The following is a 22,044-nucleotide window of genomic DNA, read 5'->3' on the forward strand; positions in this document are numbered from 1 at the left end:
ATATTTTTCCTTCTACATTAAAGCAGAAATGGTGCTGGACTTTTTCTTAGATAACATACCAATGAGGTATTGCAATCAAACCCTGTGCTTTGATTCCATCATTGGCATTCACAAATGTCACAAATCTCACAAAGGTCAAAAACAGTCCTGATCTGACTCTCATGATATAAACATTTGCCAAATCACCAGATCTTACAAAGGGCTCTCAAGTTAGAAGAAGCTTACTTCCTTCCTTTATGAGGCCAGCAGATGCCAAAGGTCACATGTGGATAGATCAGAATTCTGGACTAACTTGGCCAGGTGACAAAATTAAGTCCTATAGCTGCCAAAACAAAACTAAAGGCCTTCTCTATCAGATTTAGCAACCCGTTCTGTTCCTATGGACTGACAGAGACGCGTGGAGGATAAAGATGCACAGATGTCGCTATGACAGAAGACAAGGCACAGCAACAAACCCCAACCTGGGAATCACAAGTCCCACTCTGACCTTGTTTGTAAACAGTTCCGGTCTTTTTATCTTTGGTGACAAGGTGTATAAAAGAGCCCCACCTAGATGATTGGAACAATGTGGATGCAGATTCCGAATACCTCTGTCACCAGGTACTCTAAATGCTAGAAGAGTCACTGCACTCCAGCCTGGGTAACATAGCGAGATCCCTGTGTCTTAAAAAAGAAAAAAACAAAAAGGTAAGAAAAAGAAAAGATGTAGAACATCTTCTTCCCCACAGGGATCCCTCTTGCTGCCCTTTTTGGCCAAACTCATTTCTCTCTTGTTCCTCCTCTCCTTAACCTGTGGCAAACTAATCTGTTTTTTATTTCTAAAATTTTGTCATTTCAAGAGTATTATTTAAATTGAATCACACCATGTATAACATTTTAGGACTAGGTTTTGTTTGTTTGTTTGTTTTTTGAGACGGAGTCTCACTTTGTCACCCAGGCTGGAGTGCAGTGGCGTGATCTCAGCTCACTGCAACCTCTACCTCCTTCCGTCCTCCCGGGTTCAAGCAATTCGCCTGCCTCAGCTTCCTGAGTAGTTGGGATTACAGGCGCATGCCACCATGCCCAGCTAATCTTTTTTTTTTTTTTTTTTTTTTGTATTTTTAATAGAGACGGGGTTTCAGTGTTAGCCAGGATGGTCTCGATCTCCTGACATCATGATCCAACTGACTTGGCCTCCCAAAGTGCTGGGGTTACAGGCGTGAGTCACTGTGGCCAGTCTAAGATTAGATTTTTAAACTCCGTATAACTCTCTGGAAATTTGTCCAAGTTGTATATATCAGGAGCTCATTCCTGTGTTATTGAGTACTTTTCTATGGGATGGATGTGCCACCGTGTTTAACCAGACACCAGTCAAAGGATGTTTGCATTGTTTCTAGATTGGAGCTATTACAAATAAAACTGCTATGAACATTTGTGTACAGATTTTTGTGTGAATGTAAGTTTTCATTTCTCTGAAATAAACAAGCACCCAGGAGCATCATTGCTACTTATCTGCCTTTTTAATTTTAGTCATTCTAATAGGTGTGTGGGATATCTCTTTGTGTTAATATTCATTTCCCTGCTGGCAAACAAAGTACAATATTTTTGAATGTGGCTCTTGGCTATTTGTGTATATATATATTTTTTCAGCATTCAGATCCTTCATCTACTTTGTAATGGAATTTTTATCTTTTTATTATTGAGTTGTAAGAGTTCTTTCTGTATTCTAGATACAAGTCCCTCATCAGATACACGCTTTTCTCCATTTTACTGGGTTATCATTTCACTTTTCTTGATGGTCTCCCTGAGGCAAAAAAGCTTTTAATTTTGATGAAGTATATTTTTTCTTCTCTGCCATCTGTGTTTTAAGGCAAGGTCCAGTTTATGTTTTTCTTCTGTTGCTGATACTTTTGGCATCACACCTAAGAAACCTCTGCCTAATCCAAGATCATGGACATTTACTCCTGTGTTTTCTCCTAAGACTTTAGTGGTTTTAACTCTTATGTTTTATGTCTGTTACACATTTTGAGTTAGTTTTTGTATGTGGTGTGAAGTAGGGGTTCACCTTCATTCTTTTGCTTGTGGATATCCAGTTGTTCCAGCACCATTTGCCGAAAAGACTATCCTTTTTTGGTTTGTTTGTTTGAGATGGAATCTCCTTCTGTCGCCCAGGCTGAAGTGCAGTGGTGCGATCTGGGCTCACTGCAAACTCCGCCTCCCGGGTTCATGTCATTCTCCTGCCTCAGCGTCCCGAGTAGCTGGGACTACAGGCGCCCGCCACCACCCCTGGCTAATTTTTTGTATTTTTAGTAGAGGCAGGGTTTCACCGTGTTAGCCAGGATGGTCTCCATCTCCTGACCTCGTGATGCGCCTGCCTCCCAAAGTGCTGGGATTACAGGCGTGAGCCACCGCGCCCGGCCTACGACTATTCTTTCTCCATTGCATTGTTCTTGCATCTCATATGGTCTGGCTGTGTCCGCACCAAAATCACATCTTGAATTGTAGCTCCCATAATCCCCCAGTGTTGTGGGAGGGACCCGTGGGAGATCATTGAATCATGGGTGGTTTCCCCCATACTATTCTCGTGGTAGTGATTAAGTCTCGTGAGAGTTGATGGTTTTATAAAGCAAAGCCCCTCTCCCCTGGCTCTCATGCTCTCTCTTGCCTGACACCAATGTACGATGTGCCTTTCACCTTCTGCCATGATTGTGAGGCCTCCCCAGCCACGTGGAACTGTGAGTCAATTAAACCTCTTTTTCTTTGTAATTTACCCAGTCTTGGGTATGTCTTTATCAGCAGTGAGAAAACAGATTAATACAGCATCCTTGTCAAAAATCAATTGACTGTGAATGTGGCGAGTTGCTTCTGGACCCTTAATTATATTCTGTGGCCGTGATGTCTACGCTTTTGCTAATACCACTTTTACTGTATTGATTACTGTAGCTTTGTACTAAGTTTTGAAAGCAGGAAATGTGAGCTCTCTACTTTTGTCCTTCTTTTTCAAGATCAAAATCATTTGGGCTATTCTGGGTCCTTTGCATTTCCACTTGAATTTTAGGGTCAGCTTGTCAATTTCTCGAAAATTGCCATTTCCTATTGGGGTTTGCTAGTGATTGCATTCCTCTGTAGATAAATTTGAGAAATATAGCCTTCTTAATATTAGGTCTTCCAATCCATAAACATGGATTCCTTTCTATCTATTTAGGAGTTTTTAAATTTCTTTCAGCAGAGTTTTGTAGTTTTCAGTGTACAAATCCTGTACTTTTAAATTCAATTTATTCCCATGTTTTTCTTTCTGATGCTATTTACATAAAATTGTTTTCTTAATTATACTTTTGGATTATTTACTACTAATGTTTAGCCAGCAATCACTTTTAATAGACCTTTGATGAAAATCATTTGCTTTTTTTTTTTTTTTCCTGACAGGGTCTCACTGTCACCCAGGCTGGAGCGCAGTGGTGTGGTCACAGCTTACTGCAGCCTTGACTTCCTGGGTTTTAGCAGTCTTCCCACCTCAGCTTCCAGAATAGATGGGATTATAGGCACGTGCCATGATGCTTGGCTAATTTTTTAATTTTTTTATAGAGATGGGGGTCTCACTATATTGCCCAAGCTGGTCTCAAACTCCTGGGCTCAGGCAATCCTCCTGCCTCGGCCTCTCAAAGTTCTGGAATTACAGGCTTGAACCACTACACCTTGCCAACATTTGGTGCAATTGCAAATTGAATTAAGGAAATATCTTCCAACATTCTAAACTGCCTTTATAAGTTTAATATACTAATTTTCCCTTTTAGTTATGTCAGTGATCTGACAATAAATTGGTTTCAGTCTCTTAAATGAACCGTTGTATTGAGTTAAATTTGAAATATGATGAACTTTATATTCTCTTAAATGTTCCAACAGTTTGTTAACTTAGATTTCAACCTAAAACCACAAGTCTAAAGTAACTATGCAATTGCACACCAGAGTCTAGGTCCCAAATCTCTAACATATTATCTGCAGAAAATTCCGGATGTGCAGACTTCTTAACACTGAGACACTAACACCTAAACTTTTCTGAACTCATGCAAATACTTTTGAGACTGGCATGTGTGCGCCTACTGGGAAGGGCAGTTGCTATCCCAGTTGCCTGCAGAACTTGTTGGCAATTTCACTCATCTAAGGAATAATCTAAAAGTCTTAATCAGTAATTGTAGCTGGTTCAAGCAAATGGACTTACACAAAAAAGTATGCACATAAATGCAAGCCCAAGTTTCTCATTAAGTTTTTAAAAAAGTCTTTATTTTGATGTTTTGTATCAATTCCACCTTTAATGCCTCCCAATGCCTTTAAAATTATTTTTATTGTAATTAAATGTATACAGAAAGGTAACATAATGATTTTTTTCACTAAGTCCCTACTTTATTCCACTGTGTAAAAAAAAAAAAATTGTATTATTTTCTATGCATTCCATGATGTGTAAAAAGATTGGGAAGTAAAATATAAGAAGGTTCTACTGTGCCAGGATCTTGATCCATATTTCCTTATTTAATTCTCACAACAGAAGGCAAAAAGGTGAGTGAATTGCCCAGGACAAGTCTCTGACTCCTAACCAGCTGGCTTTCAAGAGACACTTGCCAAAGGAAGAAATGGCAAATGGCCTATGCCTACCATTCACACTGAGGTATGAATTTATTTCTACAGTATTATTTCCACTCTGTGTCTGAAATGAAAGACAAGTGTTTCATGTAAGCTGCACCAGTAAGAGATGGCTAAGAGGCTGGCTGGTTTTTGCCGTGTAAGTGGTTCGACCAGGGGCTGCAGAATACTCTGGCCTCATTCAGAGCTGAAAACACAGATGCCGTGGGCCCAGGAGTCCACCTGCCTTGGTTGTTGTGACTGCACTTGAGCAGGAGGGAAGTCAAGAAATAAAAGCAGAAGAAGGCCTGGCACATAGTAGAACCTTCTTATATTTTATTTACTTCCCAACCTTTTACATAGCATGGCATGCATAGAATACAATACTTTTTTTTTTTTTTTAAATGAGAGTGTTTCCCCAAGATGGAGGCTATATGGGGGAGCCTTGCTGATGTTACCGTCTTCCCGAACGCATGGGAAGTATTACCCATTTATCACACAAGCTGTCTGAGGATGCAGTAGCCTGTGAGGCCAGGGGAAGAGCCCTGGCTCCTCTGAACCTTCCCCTTGGTAACCTTCCACAGGCCATGGCGCTTCGGCAGGTCAGACCTAAGCCAGAATGCAACCTCCTCAGTCACCCAGTCTGTGAGCTGTGGACTGGCAGCCTGACCTCTCTGAGCCCAGGTGGGTGAGGAACCCTGCCCAGGGCCGTGGTGGGGTGGAAGGACCAGATGTCATGTGCCTAGCACATCCTGAGTCCCACCTCATGTCCTTTCCCTCACCCTCCGTGTTCCCTCAGCTGAGCTGGGCCCAAACCTTCATCCCAGGGAAACGGGACCCAGTGACCAACTGGGCTGTGCTACCGCAGGCACCTTTGAAATGAGCCCATGGGAAGCAGTAAGAAAGCAGCAGGCTATGCTTGGGGAAGCGTCCGTCCTGTCCACCATCCCTCCACCTTTCACCATCACTCCTTACCTGACCCACCCCAACACAGGTGGCCAGAGGCAGGAGGGCTCCCCAACAGCTCCTACAGGTGTCCCCTGCAGCTTCCAGCCAATTCTCACACAGCGACAGCTGTTCTTCTGGCCTTTGCTTGGGGTCTGAGCCTGAGCACACGTATCCACATGTGCGAGTTCAGGCTGAGCTCCCACGGTGGGCAGCACCCTGTGTGTGTGTGCCTGTGCATGTGTGCACGCATATGTGTGAACTAGGCAGGCTGTAGTTTGCAAAACTAAATTTGGCTTTTTTTGATTTGTAAGTTATTTACATCAAAGAATTTTAAAGCAGCATAAAATGAAATTAATTAAGTTAGTTTTAGTGGATCACCTCTGAAAAAGAAAAGCTTTTATTCTGTGAAACTGGATTTCTAAAAAATTCCAGGATTCCCCACAGCTAAAGGCACGAGGCAGGGACAAATTCTGGCCAGGATCACATGCAGGGGGCATGGGCAGTAAGAGTGAGAAATGGGGTTCTGGGCTCAGTTCCCCAGCACCTTGCTCTTCCTCTTTCTAGCTCCACTGGTTTGTCTTTTCTGGTGTCTGTGAGCCCCTCAAGGGCAGAGGCCATTTCTCATTCATCCTAGCACCCAGTACCCAGGGCCCAGCCAGCCTTGAGCAGGTGCCCAGCAATCTGACAAAGAGTATTTAAGACTGGGTCCTGATTCTGTCTTTTGTCCCCTCCTTGGGTTCCCAAACTCTCCGTTTTCTGCTCCTTCACATTTAAATGGACCCCCAAATGGGACTTCCCAGCTTCTTTGGAGGTGTGGTCTCCATGCACGGATGACAGAGGCTGGGGTCTGGAACCTTCCCCCAGTGCCGCTGAGCTGGAGCCTGCTTAGAGTTCGCAAGTCATCACGGAGAATCCTCAGATCCTTCAGAGATACCACCCCTGGGCCTACTGGGTTCTGAGATGGCAGCCCTAGGGCCAACCTCATCCAGAAGTCATCACTCCCTGGGGGACTGTGAGGGTGTCATCGAATATCTGCCACATCTGCTGACAAGTAGACATCCCAGTGGCTATGGAGAAAATGTCTATGCAAGGGCTTTGATCCTCCAAGGCTTCATGAGAACACTGCTATTATAATAATAGGAGTATATAATACTGAGCCTAGTAAAAAGTATAATGATCCCCATTTATATCATGAAGTGGACCCAAAATAGCAATGTTTAGTTCCTAGTGAATTCAAAGTACACAGATTCTTGAGAAGGACACAGCTGCCAAAGAGACTCAGGTCACTTCCCTGCGGTGGCCACCCTCCCCGGTGACCAGTGCAGGCACAAGGATCTGCCACTCCCTGTTTAAACCCCCACGCCCACGCAGAGCTCCCCATTCCCTGTGGGAAGTCACAGTAACACCCAATTCCTGCGGGCCGGACCTTGGCCCAGGCCCTGTCGCCAGTCACCAGCCACCTGGCTGCCACTGTGCCAGTGTCTTGCCTCATGCTGTTCCCAGTGGACTCTCCCCACAGGCTGCCCTTCATCCTCCAGAGCTCCAGCAGGGTTATCCCAGACCAGAAGGGTCCATGCTCGTGACCAGAGATCATTCTAGTAACTTTTGGGAGGTCACACTTTCTAGAAGGCCCCTAATAAGTCCCTCCCCTCCACTTCCAGTTGGGGCTGGCGACCCCTCACCCTAAGACATGAGGCCTCTAGGTCTGTCTCATTCCGCTCCCGGCCTTCCAGGTTCTGGAGCAGGAGGCCTTGGCCCAGGGTCAGGCACCCAGCAGATGCTCAGCATCCATGCGTGCAACAGAACTAAATCTTCCAGCTTTGGCTGAAAGCAAACATCATGGCTGTCCCAGCAGACACGTGCTCCCAGGGTTGTGCCCTTCCTGGAAGATCTCAGCTTCTCTCACATCTGTGTCTCCTGAATCCACACCAAAGGAGCCTCTCTCAGAAGGGACCCCAGGACAGGGCACGGACACCTGTAATCCCAGCACTTTGAGTGGCCGAGGCAGGCAGATGGTTGAGCCCAGGAGTTTGAGACTAGCCTGGGCAACATGGCCAAATCTGTCTCCACAAAAAAATACAAAAATTAGCAAGGCGGGTGGTGCACACCTGTAGTCCCAGCTACTTGGGAGGCTGAGGTGAGAGGATCGATTGAGCCTCACAGGCCAAGGCTGCAGTGAGCTATGATCTAGCCACTGCACTCCAGCCTCTGCAACAGAGTGAGACTCTGTCTAAAATAAATAAATAAATAAATAAAAAATAAAAGGAAGGGGCCCTGGGTTTGACTCGGGCCTCACAACATGCCCTCTCACTGCACGGAAGTGGCCCAGGGGCACACTCTGCCCCTCTCTAGGAGGTGGTAGTGACCTGGGAGGGCCTTGGAGGGGATCTTTGCATGTGCATCAGTACATGGAGAAGTAAGCTGAGGCACAGAGAGAAGGGCATGTGTCCCCGATGGTGGGAGTCAATGCTCGCTGGGGCAGCCCCTCCTCGGACCCAGGGGCAGAATTTCAGCAGCAGGTGGGGCCAAATTATATGGTCCAGGGTATGAGAAACACCTGCGTAAATTCATCTTATAGAGCCCTGGAGAGGGAGGGTGGGAGCTGGGGGTGCCCCTGGAAGCTTCTAGAGACCTGGATACACACCAGACAGCAACGGCTGATGAGGGAAACAGTTCGGCTTTTAACAATGTGTGGACAGTCATGATTCTTCCCCTGTAGCCCTGAGACCCCAGTGTCCTTAGCCACGGTCCCTCAGCTGCCCCGGGAGCCGCTAGCATGAGCTGGTGTCGGTTTTAGTGCAGGCGTGCCCTGAGACACTGCGGGTGCTCAGTGACCTGACTGAGCAAAAAGGGGCTTCAAGTGGAAGTCCCTTTTTCAGTTACCTCCGTGTCACTCCTGCGCCTGCATGGGGTGCCTTCCCGGTAAGATTCTGAGACCGTGCGTGGGCCGGCCCCAGCTCCTGGCTCTGCCCACCTGATGTCACCCGAGAACTGCCCCTCCTAGCCTTTGCGCGGAGTCCAGGCGCCACCCAGTGGGGCATTCGGGTAACCGAACCCAGCTCTCAACCAGATCCCCGCCTCCAGCGGACTCCCCAGTTATTTTCTCTTAAAAAGGGCCTTAACTCTGCAGCGAGAAATAGCTCCATGATCTTAATGTAAAAGCGGCGGGATTGTTTCCTCTCATGGTTGAGGGCATGTCTCCGGGTAGGTTCCTGCCAGGTGTGATGATGCAAATCAGTAATGATTCTTCATAGGCTTTCACACCTATTTCAGGCATACTTGCACATGTACCTCTCACCTGCACCTTAGCATAACCTTACCAACTTGGTCAGCTTGGGCCATTGTAACAAAACACCAGATGACTTGAACAATGACATTTTATTTCTCACAGTTCTGGAGGCTAGAAGTCCAGGATCAAAATGCCAGGTAATTCCATTCCTGGTGAGGGCTCTCTTCCTGGCTTGCAGGTGGCAGCCTTCTCACTGTGTCCTCACATGGCAGAGAGTGTAAGCTCTCTTCCTTTTCTTATAAGGACACCGGCCCTATTGAATGAGGGTCCCATCATTATAACCTCATTTAACCTTAATTATCTCCTAAAAACTCTGTCTCCAAATACAGTTACATTGGGGGTTAGGGCTTCAACCTATGAATTTGGGAGCTGGCGGGGAAGACACAATTCAGTCCATAGCACCCACCTTGATGTAGCTACAACTTAACATGATGGCGCCTTGACATAACTACCTTTTGCCATATCTAAACCTTGAAGTAAATGCACCTTGACTTTGCTACACCTTGTTGTAATTACACCTAACTGCACCTTGACTTAACCTAACCTTGGAAGAACTCCTTGGCAAGATGGAATTAGACACCTTGATGTAACTTACCTTGACATATGGTGTAGGAACCCCTATGCATCCCAATTTATGAACAAAAATTTGAGTCTTTCAGCAGTGGCATGACTTTTATGAGCTGTCAAGGCCAGAAAGAAGCAGAAGTGGCCTCCTTCATGTTCTCCTTCCTGCTTTCCTGATCTCTAAATTGGAGCCTGAGTCAGGTAGCTTGTGGGCGTTGACCCCAAGAAAGTCATTCCCCATGCTCCCTTCTTCCTAAAAATGACAGTGTGTTTCTGAGATGTAAATCCTATTTCCTTCCTACTGCTGCTCTCAATGCTCTACTTCTGATACCAGAAGTGTGGGCATTTTCCCCACACCAACCACTTCTCCAATTCTTGGAACACCAATTGGGTGTCCTATAATTTAACTCAATTCTGATACCATCTACCTGGAGGTAGTATCAGATCCCACACATTACGGAGTGAGTCCCACAAGACCACCCCCATTTCAGTTGCCAACTGCTAGTCCAGGTTGGCACCTGTGCTTCTGACCAGCTATAAACTGGAGGTTTCCACAACCCCTTCCTCATGCTTGATAGTTTGCTAGAATGGCTCAGAGAACTCAGGGGAACTGTTTAGTTATAAATGATAAACTCAGGAATGCAAAAGCATAAGAATGATATAATGGACTCTGGGGAGTTGGGGGGTCAGGATGGGAGGGGCGGAGGGATGAAAGACTACACAATGGGTACAGTGTACACTGCTCAGTTGGTGGGTGCACCAAAATCTCAGAAATCAGAGCTATAGCACTTATCCCTGTGTCCAAATGCCATCTGTTCCCCCCAAACTATTGACATAATAATAATAAAAAGGATAAAACTCAGCGACAACCAGTGGAAGAGAGGCACGGAACCAGGTATGGGGAAGGGGCATGGAGCTTACATGCTCTCTCCAGACACACCACCTTCCCATCACCTCTCCATCACCTCCACGTGTTCACCAACCCAGAAACTCCCCCAACACCATCCTTTTGAAAGTTTCATTATGTTGGCATTTTTCAATGGAGGCTTCATTTTGTAGGCATGATTGATTAAATCTTTGGCCACTGGTGATTAACTCCATCCCCAGCTCCTCTCCCAAACCAGAAGTCGGCAGTCAGTCAGGCTGAATATTTCAACCGTCTAATCACACAGTTGGTTTCCCTCACAACCAGTGCCTTCCTGAGGCCACCCAGGAGCCCCTATCCCCCTAGTCATCTCATTAGTTACAAAAAGTCATATATCACTTTGGAGATCCCAAGGGTTTTAGGAGCTCCGTTTCTTATTATAAGTCACAATGTCGGTCTTCACCTAAGAAGCAAAGGCAGAGGAAGGAGGTGCCCTGAGCAGAGCTGCTCCAGCCAGCTCCGGCTTCCTTCACGGGGATTGACGACTCCTGCTCCGTCTCACTCAAAGGCCACAATTGCTACTCCTGGCCCCCAAATCCACCTGCTTCTCCAGTTCAGCTCTGGCATTTGTAAAGCCATTGTTTTAGCAGTTCCCTCAGAAGAGGTCCTCATACACAGGTCCTCTGGGCTCTGGAGGCACTCAATGCATTTTTATCAGCACTATGAAGAAAGAAAAGAACTTTTACCTGACGTATGAGAGTCCTTTTAAATTATCAGGTCCAGAGAGACAATAAAATGAGACAGTAATCAACCTTGAGCTACGAATTCAGCTCTTGAAACTGCTTGCTAATCACAAGGAGCTATAAATTAACCTAATAAAGCCACACCAGGCACTAAACCACGCAGTGCAGCCTCACAATGTAGAGCCAATCACAAATCAATGTTATTTCTTTTTTTTTTTTTTTTTTTTTTGGCAATGGAGTTTCACTCTTTCACCCAGGCTGGAGTGCAGTGGCGTGGACTTGGCTCACTGCAACCTCTGCCTCCCTGGTTCAAATGATTCTCCTGCCTCAGCATCCTGAGTAGCTGGGTAAAGGCACCCACCACCACACCTGGCTAATTTTTTTTGTATTTTTAGTAGAGACAGGGTTTCGGCATGTTGGCCAGGCTGGTCTCAAACTCCTGACCTCAAGTGATGCGCCCGCCTCGGCCTCCCAAAGTGCTGGGATTACAGGTGTGAGCCGCCGCCCCTGGCCTCAATGTTATTTCTATAAACCAATGAGAATTCCTAATGGATTTATATCAGCCCACTGGTTGTCCCCCCTTTTTGCCTTTAAAAAACTGATTGTAACAAAGACCCAGTGAAGCTCATTTCCAAGCTTCCTTGCGTCTGAGTCTTCTAGGCAGCTGTCCTCACTTTGGCTCAAGTAAACTCTTTATATTTTATGCCTCAACCTCTTCCTTTTAAGTCAACACCTACTAGTGCTGGGCACAGAGCCAGGGGTGGCCTGGAATCAAGCTGGGCCCTTCCTCAATTGACCAGGCTTCCCTACAGCCAGGGCAGCCTTGGCTGTGCATGGTGCATGGCCCTGTAAGGCCACCAAAGCTGGACTGGGTCCTGGCGGTGGCAGGCCAGTCTCTTCCTCTTTGTACAGGTGGGAAGCTAGAGTGAAAGGAACTAATCCACTACAGCTCAGGCCAAGGAGAAAGGAAAGAAGCAGAGAACACCCCTTTTCCCCTGAGATGTAGAAGGTGGGTTGGGGGGTGAGGACTGGGAGGGCTTAAAAGCCAGCCATGTCATCCATCCCTGTAGCCTGGCTGTGGCTTTTGCAAGTCCCCATTCCTTTCAACAGTGTGAGCAGAGCACTCAGAGCTGAGGTTGGTGGGGTCAGGGGAGGGTGCTGGGCATAGGGAAGGGCAAAGATGATAAAAACACCCAAGAACCAAACCTCTGCTCATGGAATCTCATAGTCTTGTGGGGGAGAACAGCATTGAATGAGTGGGTAACGCAGCACGGCACGGCAGAGCACGGCACGGCACAGCAGAGCATGGCACAACACACACCCCAGGTGCAAAGGCACCCAAGGGGGCAATGACTAACTTCACAGAAGGGCCAGGGGTTTGAGAAAGACTTTGAGATAAAAAGATAACAAGAGTTTTTCATGTAGACAAGAAGAGGGCTTCCTGTTCCCAGGGAGAGGGAATAGGGAATGGAATGTCCACCACGTGCATAGATGCAGCAGCAGCGCTGAGCTGGCCACAGCTGCCATGCTGACACTGGACCATCAGGGCTGGACGACGGGGGTAGCAGGAGCTACAGCTGGACATAAGGCAAGGTCATGCCTGTAATTAAGGCCTGGGAGGTCACTTTCCAAAAGGTTTGAACTTTATCGTGAGGGCAGGGAAGGATTTGGGGCCAGAGATGGGCTGAATTTGACCATGGCTGAGAGACTGGCCCAAGTCCTTGGAGATGCTGCCTGACTCTGGGATGCGGGTTCTGCAGTACCCAGTGGTGAGGGCATGGACAGGGCCTGGGAGGTAGGAGGAAGAAGACCAATTCTAGGTCCATTCTGGAGGTAGAGTCTCTGGATCAGGCCTGAGGGAGGACCAGGCTTTGGAGCGAAGGCCCTGGTGAACTTTCGGAGGAATTGGAAGGTGTGAAAGCGCATTTCTACCAGGCTGTAGTATATTCGGCTGCATGTATCGTGAGCTCAGCATAGTGGGGAACGGATTTTGTCATCTTGGACTTCTTATGAAGTTCAGGCAAAGAGGTGGCTGGTGTTGGTCGAACAGCTGCCAGCATCTGGGCTTCTATTTTTGCCATCTCTTTGGCCGTGAAGTCCTTGTCCCAGGCAGGAAGAGGAGGTGGCAGTGTAGTGGATGTGGTGGCATCCTGCCCAGGTCACCTGCTCAAGCCAAGGCATTCCCTACAGCTGCTGGGGAGAATAGCTGCTACAGATGCCTTCACCCCTGCCTGGGAACTACTGGCTGACATGAGAGACGAAGTCTGTGCCCACTTGACTCAAGGCAGGGTAGCTGCAGGGCCCGCAAGCTCCAGAGTTCCCTGTAGTGTCAGCCACAGCCTCAGTTGCAACTTCATTGCCAGCCAGCTTTTCCCACTGCCCCATCCTGCCTCCCTCATCTGTCCCAGGTGCATCTCCCAAAAGCCTCCACAGTAAACCTGCATGCACAGGGTTCTCAGTCTCAGAGTCTGTCCCCGGAAATTCAGTCTAAGACAGCAGTTGTATCTGACCATCGTCTCAGGAAAGCAACCCCAGCCCTGGAGCAGACCTTGGCTTCTCTCTCAGTGGCCGGAATTGAGCCCTGGCTGCAAGGGAGCCCAGGCACAGTACAATCTCAGGAGTGTGCTAGCAAAGGAGAAGGCAGGAACGAGTGTGAGGGGCATTGACTGTCACAGAAGTTTCAGACACTTAAAACCACACATTTTATTTATCAAAGCCCGGAGAATGAGAAAGTGAGAAGACAGAATGCCCTGGGACACTTAATGTTCCTGGGATGATGTTTTGTATGTTCTGATAAGCTGGGTCTGTCCTTTGGAAACTTCTTATGGCTAAGGGCTGAGATGAGGAAGAAAAGGTGGAGAAATACAGAGTTTGGCATTTAAGAAGTCTTGATCTAAGTGTTGACTGCAGTGTGTTCTGGATGTGAAATCTGGGCTGTTTGCTCATCTGTCAGACGAAGATGTGATGCCTCTGAGGAGTGGCTGTGACCCAGCAAGGGAGGCGACATTGTCATTGTACTGAGCAGGGCTGAGGATGGCCAGGCAGGAATGAGGCTGGGAGGAGAGGACTGGGGAGCAGGGTGGAGTTCCTCAGGGGCTGTGTCAGGTGAGACAGGGCAGGGCGGAGACAAGCCAGAGATACTCCATCTGCCTAGAATCTCCCACAGGTGTGACCCAAGGCACAGAAACTGGGGTGGAATGAGGGTGGACTCTGGTCAGTGGGACTCAGTAAAGTGGGTTGTAACCAGTGAGCTGGATGTGTAGCCCTTCAGGGGATGGAGATCCTAGATGTGAACTCAGAAACCAGTGTGTTTTCTGGACCCTCCTGGCAGGTAAGTTAGAACAGAAGAGGCATCTACGTGGGGCCTTGACTCACCCCAGGTATTTTGCCACTAATTCCAACATTCCTTCTCTGAGAACACAAACATACATGGGAGATAGAGGGATTTACAATCCCATTTTACTGCTATACACGGAGCCCTGGGCCACTGAATCAGTAAAATTTATGATGATTAAGCTTCTGCACAGGGGTAGTCCAGCATCACCATGGAAACATCACACCCTTCTCCCAGCCCAGAAGGTGATGGAGGGTGATGGGTAGGCACAGTGTAAGGAATCAGGCTTGGACAGAGGCACGTGCAGCACTGGAGATGACTGATGGTGGGCAAGAGAGGCTCTGGAGCAAGGCAGCTCATCACCTGCTGGTGTCCCATGGAGGGCCAGATCCACCTGAGTGAATCTAACAGCACATACTGGAATCTGAACTCTGCAAATTTTGGGGAGAAGCTGGTAATCCTCCCTCACAATCCCTCCCCTTGAACAGGAGCTCGCCTTTGACTCTCAAGTCCAGCCTCTAGTTATTACTGAGATGTGCTTCCCTGCAGATTCCTTCTAGGGTGGGAAGTAGGGCTGTTAGTTTCTCTGCAGCCAACCCCAGAGATTAGGATGTTGTTTGTTTTTCAAATTTTAACACTTTATTGTGCTTTTCCATGTTTTAAAGATCATAGCCCAGTTATTGGCTAAAGCAGAGCCTCTGGCTATTTTGGACAAAGCTGCACGTCAGAGCTGCTTGCTCAGTGTGGGGCCTCTGGTGTGGCTAGTGGGACCCTGTGTCTCAAAGCACTGCACCCCCAGTGCCCAACACATGCTGAGGCCTCAGGAGATGGTTGTGGGATGTCCGGGTCTAAGTTTTCCCATAGCTAACCCTGAGACAAGACGGGTGCAGGATCCTGGGAAGCCCAGGGGAAAAGATGGGTGCAGAGCCTGGAAAGGAGAAAGCCTGTGAAGCTCACGCCAGAGTCCACTTCTGCTGGAGCCCCTGAGGAGCCTGTGGAGAGCCTCGGGGTGTTCCCTCCAGAAGATAAGAGCCTGGGGAGACCCCTGCACTGAGAGGAGGGCTGCCCTTCAAACAGAAAGGCAGCAGCACTGCGACAGCTCCAAGTGGACTCTGGGGGCCCAGGATGAGCCTCTAGTGTCTGCACAGGGGATGGCAGGCCGGTGTTTGCTGAGACTTGGACAAGCCTTGCAGTGTGGCAGGAGACGATGGCCAACGTGCAGCAGAGAGCCATGCGGGGGTCAGCTCTTCTCCTACTGAGCCCTCTTCACCTCTCCCAGCCCCTACTGGTGCACTCCCAGTTTTGCCTAAGCTGTGTGAGTTTGGTTTCTGGAACTTGCACCCAAACTGTCCTTACTGAAGAACAGATGACATTATAAACCCAAAGCCCTGGAGACAAATGTGACCTCCCTTTGCTGTTGCTCTAGAAGCAAGGCTGGGTGGCTGGGGAGCTGGGGTCCCACCCTTGGAGAACTTAGGTTGTGAAATGCTCCAAGGGGTGCTTTTAGTGAAATTACTGACAGCACGTAGGACCTGATGGCCAGTTCCAGATGCCAACAAGATGAAGTCGACCAACTGCTCCTTTTTACCATACAAACAACTTTTATTTGCATGTGGCTACTTAGTAAATAATAAACAGTGATCATCCTAGACAGCTGCCAGGTAACAAAAAGAGAGACACATGGAGGCTTTTCAAGGTATCAGGTTGCAAAAATAAAAAAAAGTATCAGAGTGATCAGAAAGTGAGCGAGCAGTAGTGAAGCCAGAATTTTCTTTGCCATGACTCCTGTAGTTCTGTCCCTGCCCCTGCAAACCCCAGGAGGGGAAACAGGTTGATACAAAACTGTAAGGTCTCAAACCAGTTAGGACAAGTCCCTTTCTCATAATAATTTATTTCATTCCCAATGACAGAAGGCATGTGCAGTTACAGGGCTGTGCCCCACTCGTCTGGGTCAGCAGAAGAGCACAGCTTTCTTTGGAAAAACATTTACTTTAGAACCAAGCACCTTGATTTAATATTTCAATGTGCACAACTCTGCCCATCTAGGTCCTGGTGAGCCCTGGCCCAACCCTGTGGGCACCACCATTCCGCCAGGCCTTGGAGGGCCACCGGGTGCTTAAGAGAACGTGAGGAGGGTGAGTGCAGGTGGAGGAGCACGGTCCCTGGGACACGAGTCCTTCACTCCTCCCTGAGATGATGCGGCAGCCTTTTCTTCCAATGTGGTTGTGGCAGAAGAATGCATGGATGTAATGTTTTTGCCTTCCTCCCTGGGGGTCTTTTCTGAGGAACCAGGCACCATCTAGTCCTTAAGAGGTGGAGTCCTGGAATCCTGACCCAGGCGCCCGGCAGCTGTGCAGTTTCTGAGATATCAGACACATGGAGGAGCAGGCTATGCCCTTCCCTCCCCACTCCCCACCCCTCAATACCCAGGTCTAACTATATAATGATTTATTTTCCCCACAAATCTACCTCAAAATTGGCTTCATGCAGATTTTCCTTGGATCCCAAAGCTGCAGAGGAAAGGGGAGGGGAAGTGGGAGGCTGGTGGGCAGAGTGGCTTGACCCTGTCAGCCTCCCAGGGAACTTGGGACCACAGCTCCCTAGCGCAGGCTCAACAAGGGACTAGGAACAAGGTATATGCATCTGCATTAGATCTGAAGGCCTTGGCAGCACCTCTTCAATTTTAAGAGAATCAGATGGGGCGTGGTGGCTCAAGCCTGTAATCCCAGCCCTTTGGGAGGCCAAGGTGGGTGAATCACGAGGTCAGGAGATTGAGACCATCCTGGCTAATACGGTGAAACCCTGTCTCTACTAAAAATACAACAAAATTAGATGGGCGTGGTGGCGGCACCTCTAGTCCCAGCTACTCAGGAGGCTGAGGCCAGAGAATGGCGTGAACCCGGGAGGCGGAGCTTGCAGTGAGTGGAGATCGCGCCACTGCACTCCAGCCTGGGTGACAGAGCGAGACTCCGTCTCAAAAAAAAAAAAAGAGAGAGAGAATCAGAATCAGACTGAGTATTCCCCTGGACCTACTCTACGGAAACGCACAGCTGAGGCAAAAATCCCCAAACAGACTTGACATTAGTGGAACTGGGATTCTCCATTAGTGGAGTGAGGGCTTTGATGTGAGTTGTCTAGAAGAGCAAGTTCATGGTCAGATAATTCCAAGAGACAGTTGTTTTCCCAGGAGAAAGAAAAGTGTCGTCCTATTCAGCAGAGTGAATTTAAATGTCCAAACAAAGTGTGGTGTCATCGCTCAGTCTGCAAGGACGCTCTGTTAATCCTGTGGATGTTTTAGTGGATCTTCGGTTTATCATCCAGATGGCAAACGTTGGAAGCTGCTTTTGGGGACCTGTAATTGGGGCTCTCAAGGAGCACTTCCCCCTTGGCCTGGCACCTGTGCATCAGTGGTAATAGATGCTGAAGGCATGGAGGATGTAGAGCAGTGTGGTGATGAAGCTGAAGAACTGGAAGGAGGTGGAGAGCGACTGTTAGAGACAGCAGCGCCAGCTCTTGCCCACCCCCCAGGGACCCTCAGCCCCACTGCCCAGGAGGCCACCCATGACCCTGCCTCCGCATGACACTGCCTCCTCACCTCCTGCCTGGCCTGAGGGCAGCAACCCCTGGCCAATGACTCCCTCTCCTGGAAACTCTCCCATCAGGGCATCCCTGGGGCCATCCTGGTGTCCTGCCCCGATTGCAGTCTCTGTCTCATCTGCACCTGGATGTGAAGCAGGTTCACCTCCACTCTAGCCCTGGGCCCATATCCCACACTGACCTCCTGCCCGAGGCCCACTCTCCTCTACCCACCTCCAGCAAACCTGTGTTCTGAACACTCCTACAGCTCCCCTTGCTGGTCCAGAACTCCGCTCTGAGTGGCCGCTTATCAGCTCCTTGTGACTGTTCAGACCTCCTCCAGCATTTCCTGGCTCACACTGAGCCCCTGACATTTCCTCACAAGCCCAGTAGGCTTCAGGGTCCTCCTCTCGCCCTGCTTCCTGAGCCTGACGCCTGTGGCCCCTGACTCCTCCTGCCTCCCTTGCCAGCCATATGCAAAGCCACCCCAAAGGCTACTGATTTCCCTGCCTAGCTCTTGGGACATTCATTTCTCCCTTGTCTCAGCCACCGGCATCCCTCAGCAGGACTCCTCATGGCCTCACTTGTCCATTTCTGCCTGCCCTGACCCTTGAATCTGCTGCACCATTCAGGCAGGACAGGCAGAAGTGGACAAGTGACGACACTTCTCACTCATGGGGAGAACACAATCATGTTGCTCCACATTGAAGCTGTGTGATGGCTCTGCTCTTTTCTCAGGGTAGGGCCTGTCACCTTCACCTTTTGGGCCCTTCCAAACATCCCAGCCCCACTCTGTCCCACTGTCCACTCACACGCTCCTCATTCAGTCAGTCAGTCAACAAATATCTTTTAAGCACCTGCTTTCCTTCAAGAACAACTGTGGGTATAACAGTGAAGAAAATATTCAAAAATTCCTGCCCTTATGGAGCTTACATTTGAGAGATAAGAAGCAGATAGCAGCAAGACAGACGAGTAACACATACATGGATTAGATGGAGGTAAATGCCACCCACTGTGGGGTACACTGAGACCCTCTGGGGTGGCCACTAGATATTTCAGCTGCTTTCCAGCCTGTCTGCCTCCCTTCCCTCCTCATCAGGTGAGTTTAACTTTCTAAACCTACAAGTCCAGCAATGGCCCCTGCAGCCCTCCATGGCCCAGCCTGTCCCCAGCATGGCACCCTGCTGTTCACCGATGGTCAGCTGTCCCAGCTACACCGCCCTCCTGGCTGCCCTTGAGCATATAGAGGGACCTTGGCAGGGGTAACTGCCTGGTGGGATCTTAGCAGGGGTAACTGCCTGGTGGCCCCTGCCTCCTTCTGTCCTCTTGACAGGGCCTTCCTTGATGCCCCCTCCCCTGAGACCTTGGCATTCCGCTTTCCCCTTCCCTGCTTCTTCTTCTCCCAATAGTTCAGCCATGCCGAGAGATGTGGGCTCCATTCCAAAGGCAGTGGGTGCCACTGGAAGATTTTCAGTAGGAGAGAGACACCTGTTCCAATTTGTGTTTTGGAAAAAAAAAAATTCTGCAGACAGTGTTGGGAGTCTAAGAGAGAGGAAAGCTGGAGTGGGAACAATAGAAGGTAAAAGAGGACCCCTGAATGTGGGTGCACAGGTTTACAGGGACACACATCCCTCTCCCCTGCTCATGTGGCTCCTTCACTTGAGGGCTCAGGGTCTATGCAGCACAAGGCAGAGTTAGACCTCCTGCACTAAACATCTTCTAGCCAAGACTGCTGTCCGTGGCCAGCCCACTCACCGAGGCTGCCGTGTTAATGTAGTAAATTCTCGGGTCCACGCTCTCAGAAACAATCGTGGCATGTACTTGTAGGACGGCAGCACTCATGTACAGGATGCCAGTGGTCCCGTGGTACAGGCTGTCCTGGAAATGCAGAGCAGAGCCATGCATGGCCATGTCAATCAGGTGAGCATTTTCCTCTGACTACATAGCTGTAAAGAATGAGCAAACGAGGCAGGCCAGCTCCCCCAGACTCCTGCTTTTTTTTCTTTTTTTTTTTTTTGCAGTGTGATTTGGTTTGGCTCTGTGTCCCCACCCAAATCTCGTCTCGAATTGTAATCCCCACGTGTTGAGGGAGGGACCTGCTGGGAGATGATTGGATCATGGGAGCAGTTTCCTCATGCTGTTCTCATGATAGTGAGGGAGTTCTCATAAGATCTGATGGTGTAAAAGTGTGATACTTTCCCTCTCCTACTCTCTTCTGCTCCCTTGTAAGGCATGCCTTGCTTTCTCTTCGCCTTCCACCATGATTGTAAGTTTTGTGAGATCTCCCCAGCCATGCAGAACTGTGAACCAATTAAACCTCTTTTCCTTATATATTACCCAGTCTCAGGTAGTTCTTTATAGCAGTGTGAGAATGGACTCATACAGAAAATTGGTACCGGAGTCAGGCACTGCTATAAAGATACCTGAAAATCTGGAAGCAACTTTGGAACTGGATAATGGACAGAGGTTGCAACAGTTTGGAGTACTCAGAAGAAGACAGGAAGATGTGCGAAAGTTTGGGACTTTCTAGAGACTTGTTGAATGATTTTGACCAAAATGCTGATAGTGATATGGACAATGAAATCCAGGCTGAGGTGGTCTCAGATGGAGATGAGGAACTTATTGGGAACTAGAATAAAGGTCACTCTTGCTATACTTTAGCAAAGAGACTGGTGGCATTTTACCCCTGTCCTAGAGATCTGCAGCACTTTGAACTTAAAAGAGATGATTTGGGGTATTGGGCAGAAGAAATTTCTAAGCAGTAAAGCATTCAAGATGTGACCTGACTTTTCCTGAAAATGTACAATCATATGCATTCACAAAGAGATGGTCCAAAACTGGAACTTATGTTTAAAAGGGAAGCAGGACATAAAAGTTTGGAAAATTTGCAGCCTGACCAGGTAGAAAAGAAAAACATATTTTCTGGGGAAAATTTCAAGCTGTCAGCTGCAGAAATTTTCATAAGTAATGAGGGGCCCCAAGACAATGGGGAAAATATCTCCAGGGCATTTCAGAGATCTTCACAGCAGCCCCTCCCGTCACAGGCTCAGAGACCTAGGAGGGAAAAATGGTTTTGTGGGCCAGGCTCAGGGTTCTGTTGCACTGTGCAGTCCTGGAACACAGCACTCTGCAGCCCAGCTGCCCCAGCTCCAGCAGTGGGTGCCAAGGTACAGCTCGGACCATTGCTTCAGGGGGATAAGCCCAAAGCCTTGGCAGCTTACACATGGTGTTGGGCCTCCAGGCATGCAGAAGGCAAGAATTGAGGTTTAGGAATCTCTGCCATGATTTCAGAGGATGTATGGAAATGCATGGATGTCCAGGCAGAATCTGCTGCAGGGGTGGAGCCCTTATGAAGAACCTCTACTAGGGCAGTACAGTAGGGAAATGTGGGGTCGGCACCCCTACACAGAGTCCCCACTGCAGCACTGGCTAGTAGAGCTGTGAGAAGAGGGCCACCATCCTTCAGACCCCAGAATGGTAAGTCCACTGACAGTTTGCATCAGGCACCTTGAAAAGCCACAGACACTCAATGCCAGTTTGTGAAAGCACCTGCAGGGGCTGTACTGTGAAGAGCCACAGGGATGGAACTGCCCAAGGCCTTGGGTGCCCACTCTTTGCAACAGTGTGACTTGAAAGTGAGACATGAAGTCAAAGGAGATTTTGGAGTGTTGACATTTAATGGCTGCCCTGCTGGGTTTAGGATTTGCATAGGTCCTGTAGCCCCTTTGTTTTGACCAATTTCTCCCATTTGTAATGAGAGCATTTATGGAATGCTTGTACCCTTATTGTGTCTTGGAAGTAACTAACTTGCTTTTTGATTTTACAGGCTCATAGGCAGACAAGACTTCCCTTGTCTTAGATGAGACTTCGGACTTAGACTTTTGGGTTAATGCTGGAATAAGTTGAAACTTTGGGGGACTGCTGGGAAGGCATGATTGTATTTTTAAATGTGAAAAGGACATGAGATTTGGGAGAGGCAGGGGTATAATGATATGGTTTGGCTCTTTGTCCCCACCCAAATCTCATCTCCAATTGTAATCCACATGTATCAAGGGAGGGACCTGGTGGGAGGCGATTGGATCATGGGGGCAGTTTCCCCTGTGCTGTTCTCATGATAGTGAATGAGTTC

At 48.5% G+C, this 22,044-nt stretch overlaps 1 protein-coding gene across 1 annotated transcript in view; it reads right to left on the reverse strand.

Annotated features, from left to right (window-relative positions):
• Window positions 1-15,917: 15,917 nt before the first annotated feature.
• The window catches only part of MALL (mal, T cell differentiation protein like), a 33,661-nt gene continuing 27,534 nt past the window's right edge, over window positions 15,918-22,044 (reverse strand). Inside the window, exons 3-4 of the mRNA XM_010353235.2 lie at window positions 19,671-19,793; window positions 15,918-17,806 (exon numbers count right to left, since the gene is read on the reverse strand). Of these exons, the coding sequence (XP_010351537.2) occupies window positions 17,744-17,806; window positions 19,671-19,793 (186 nt within the window). The 3' untranslated portion in view covers window positions 15,918-17,743. The remainder of the gene's footprint in view (window positions 17,807-19,670; window positions 19,794-22,044) is intronic.

The sequence above is a fragment of the Rhinopithecus roxellana genome, chromosome 17 (genome assembly GCF_007565055.1).
Source record: "Rhinopithecus roxellana isolate Shanxi Qingling chromosome 17, ASM756505v1, whole genome shotgun sequence".
Lineage (NCBI taxonomy): Eukaryota > Metazoa > Chordata > Mammalia > Primates > Cercopithecidae > Rhinopithecus > Rhinopithecus roxellana.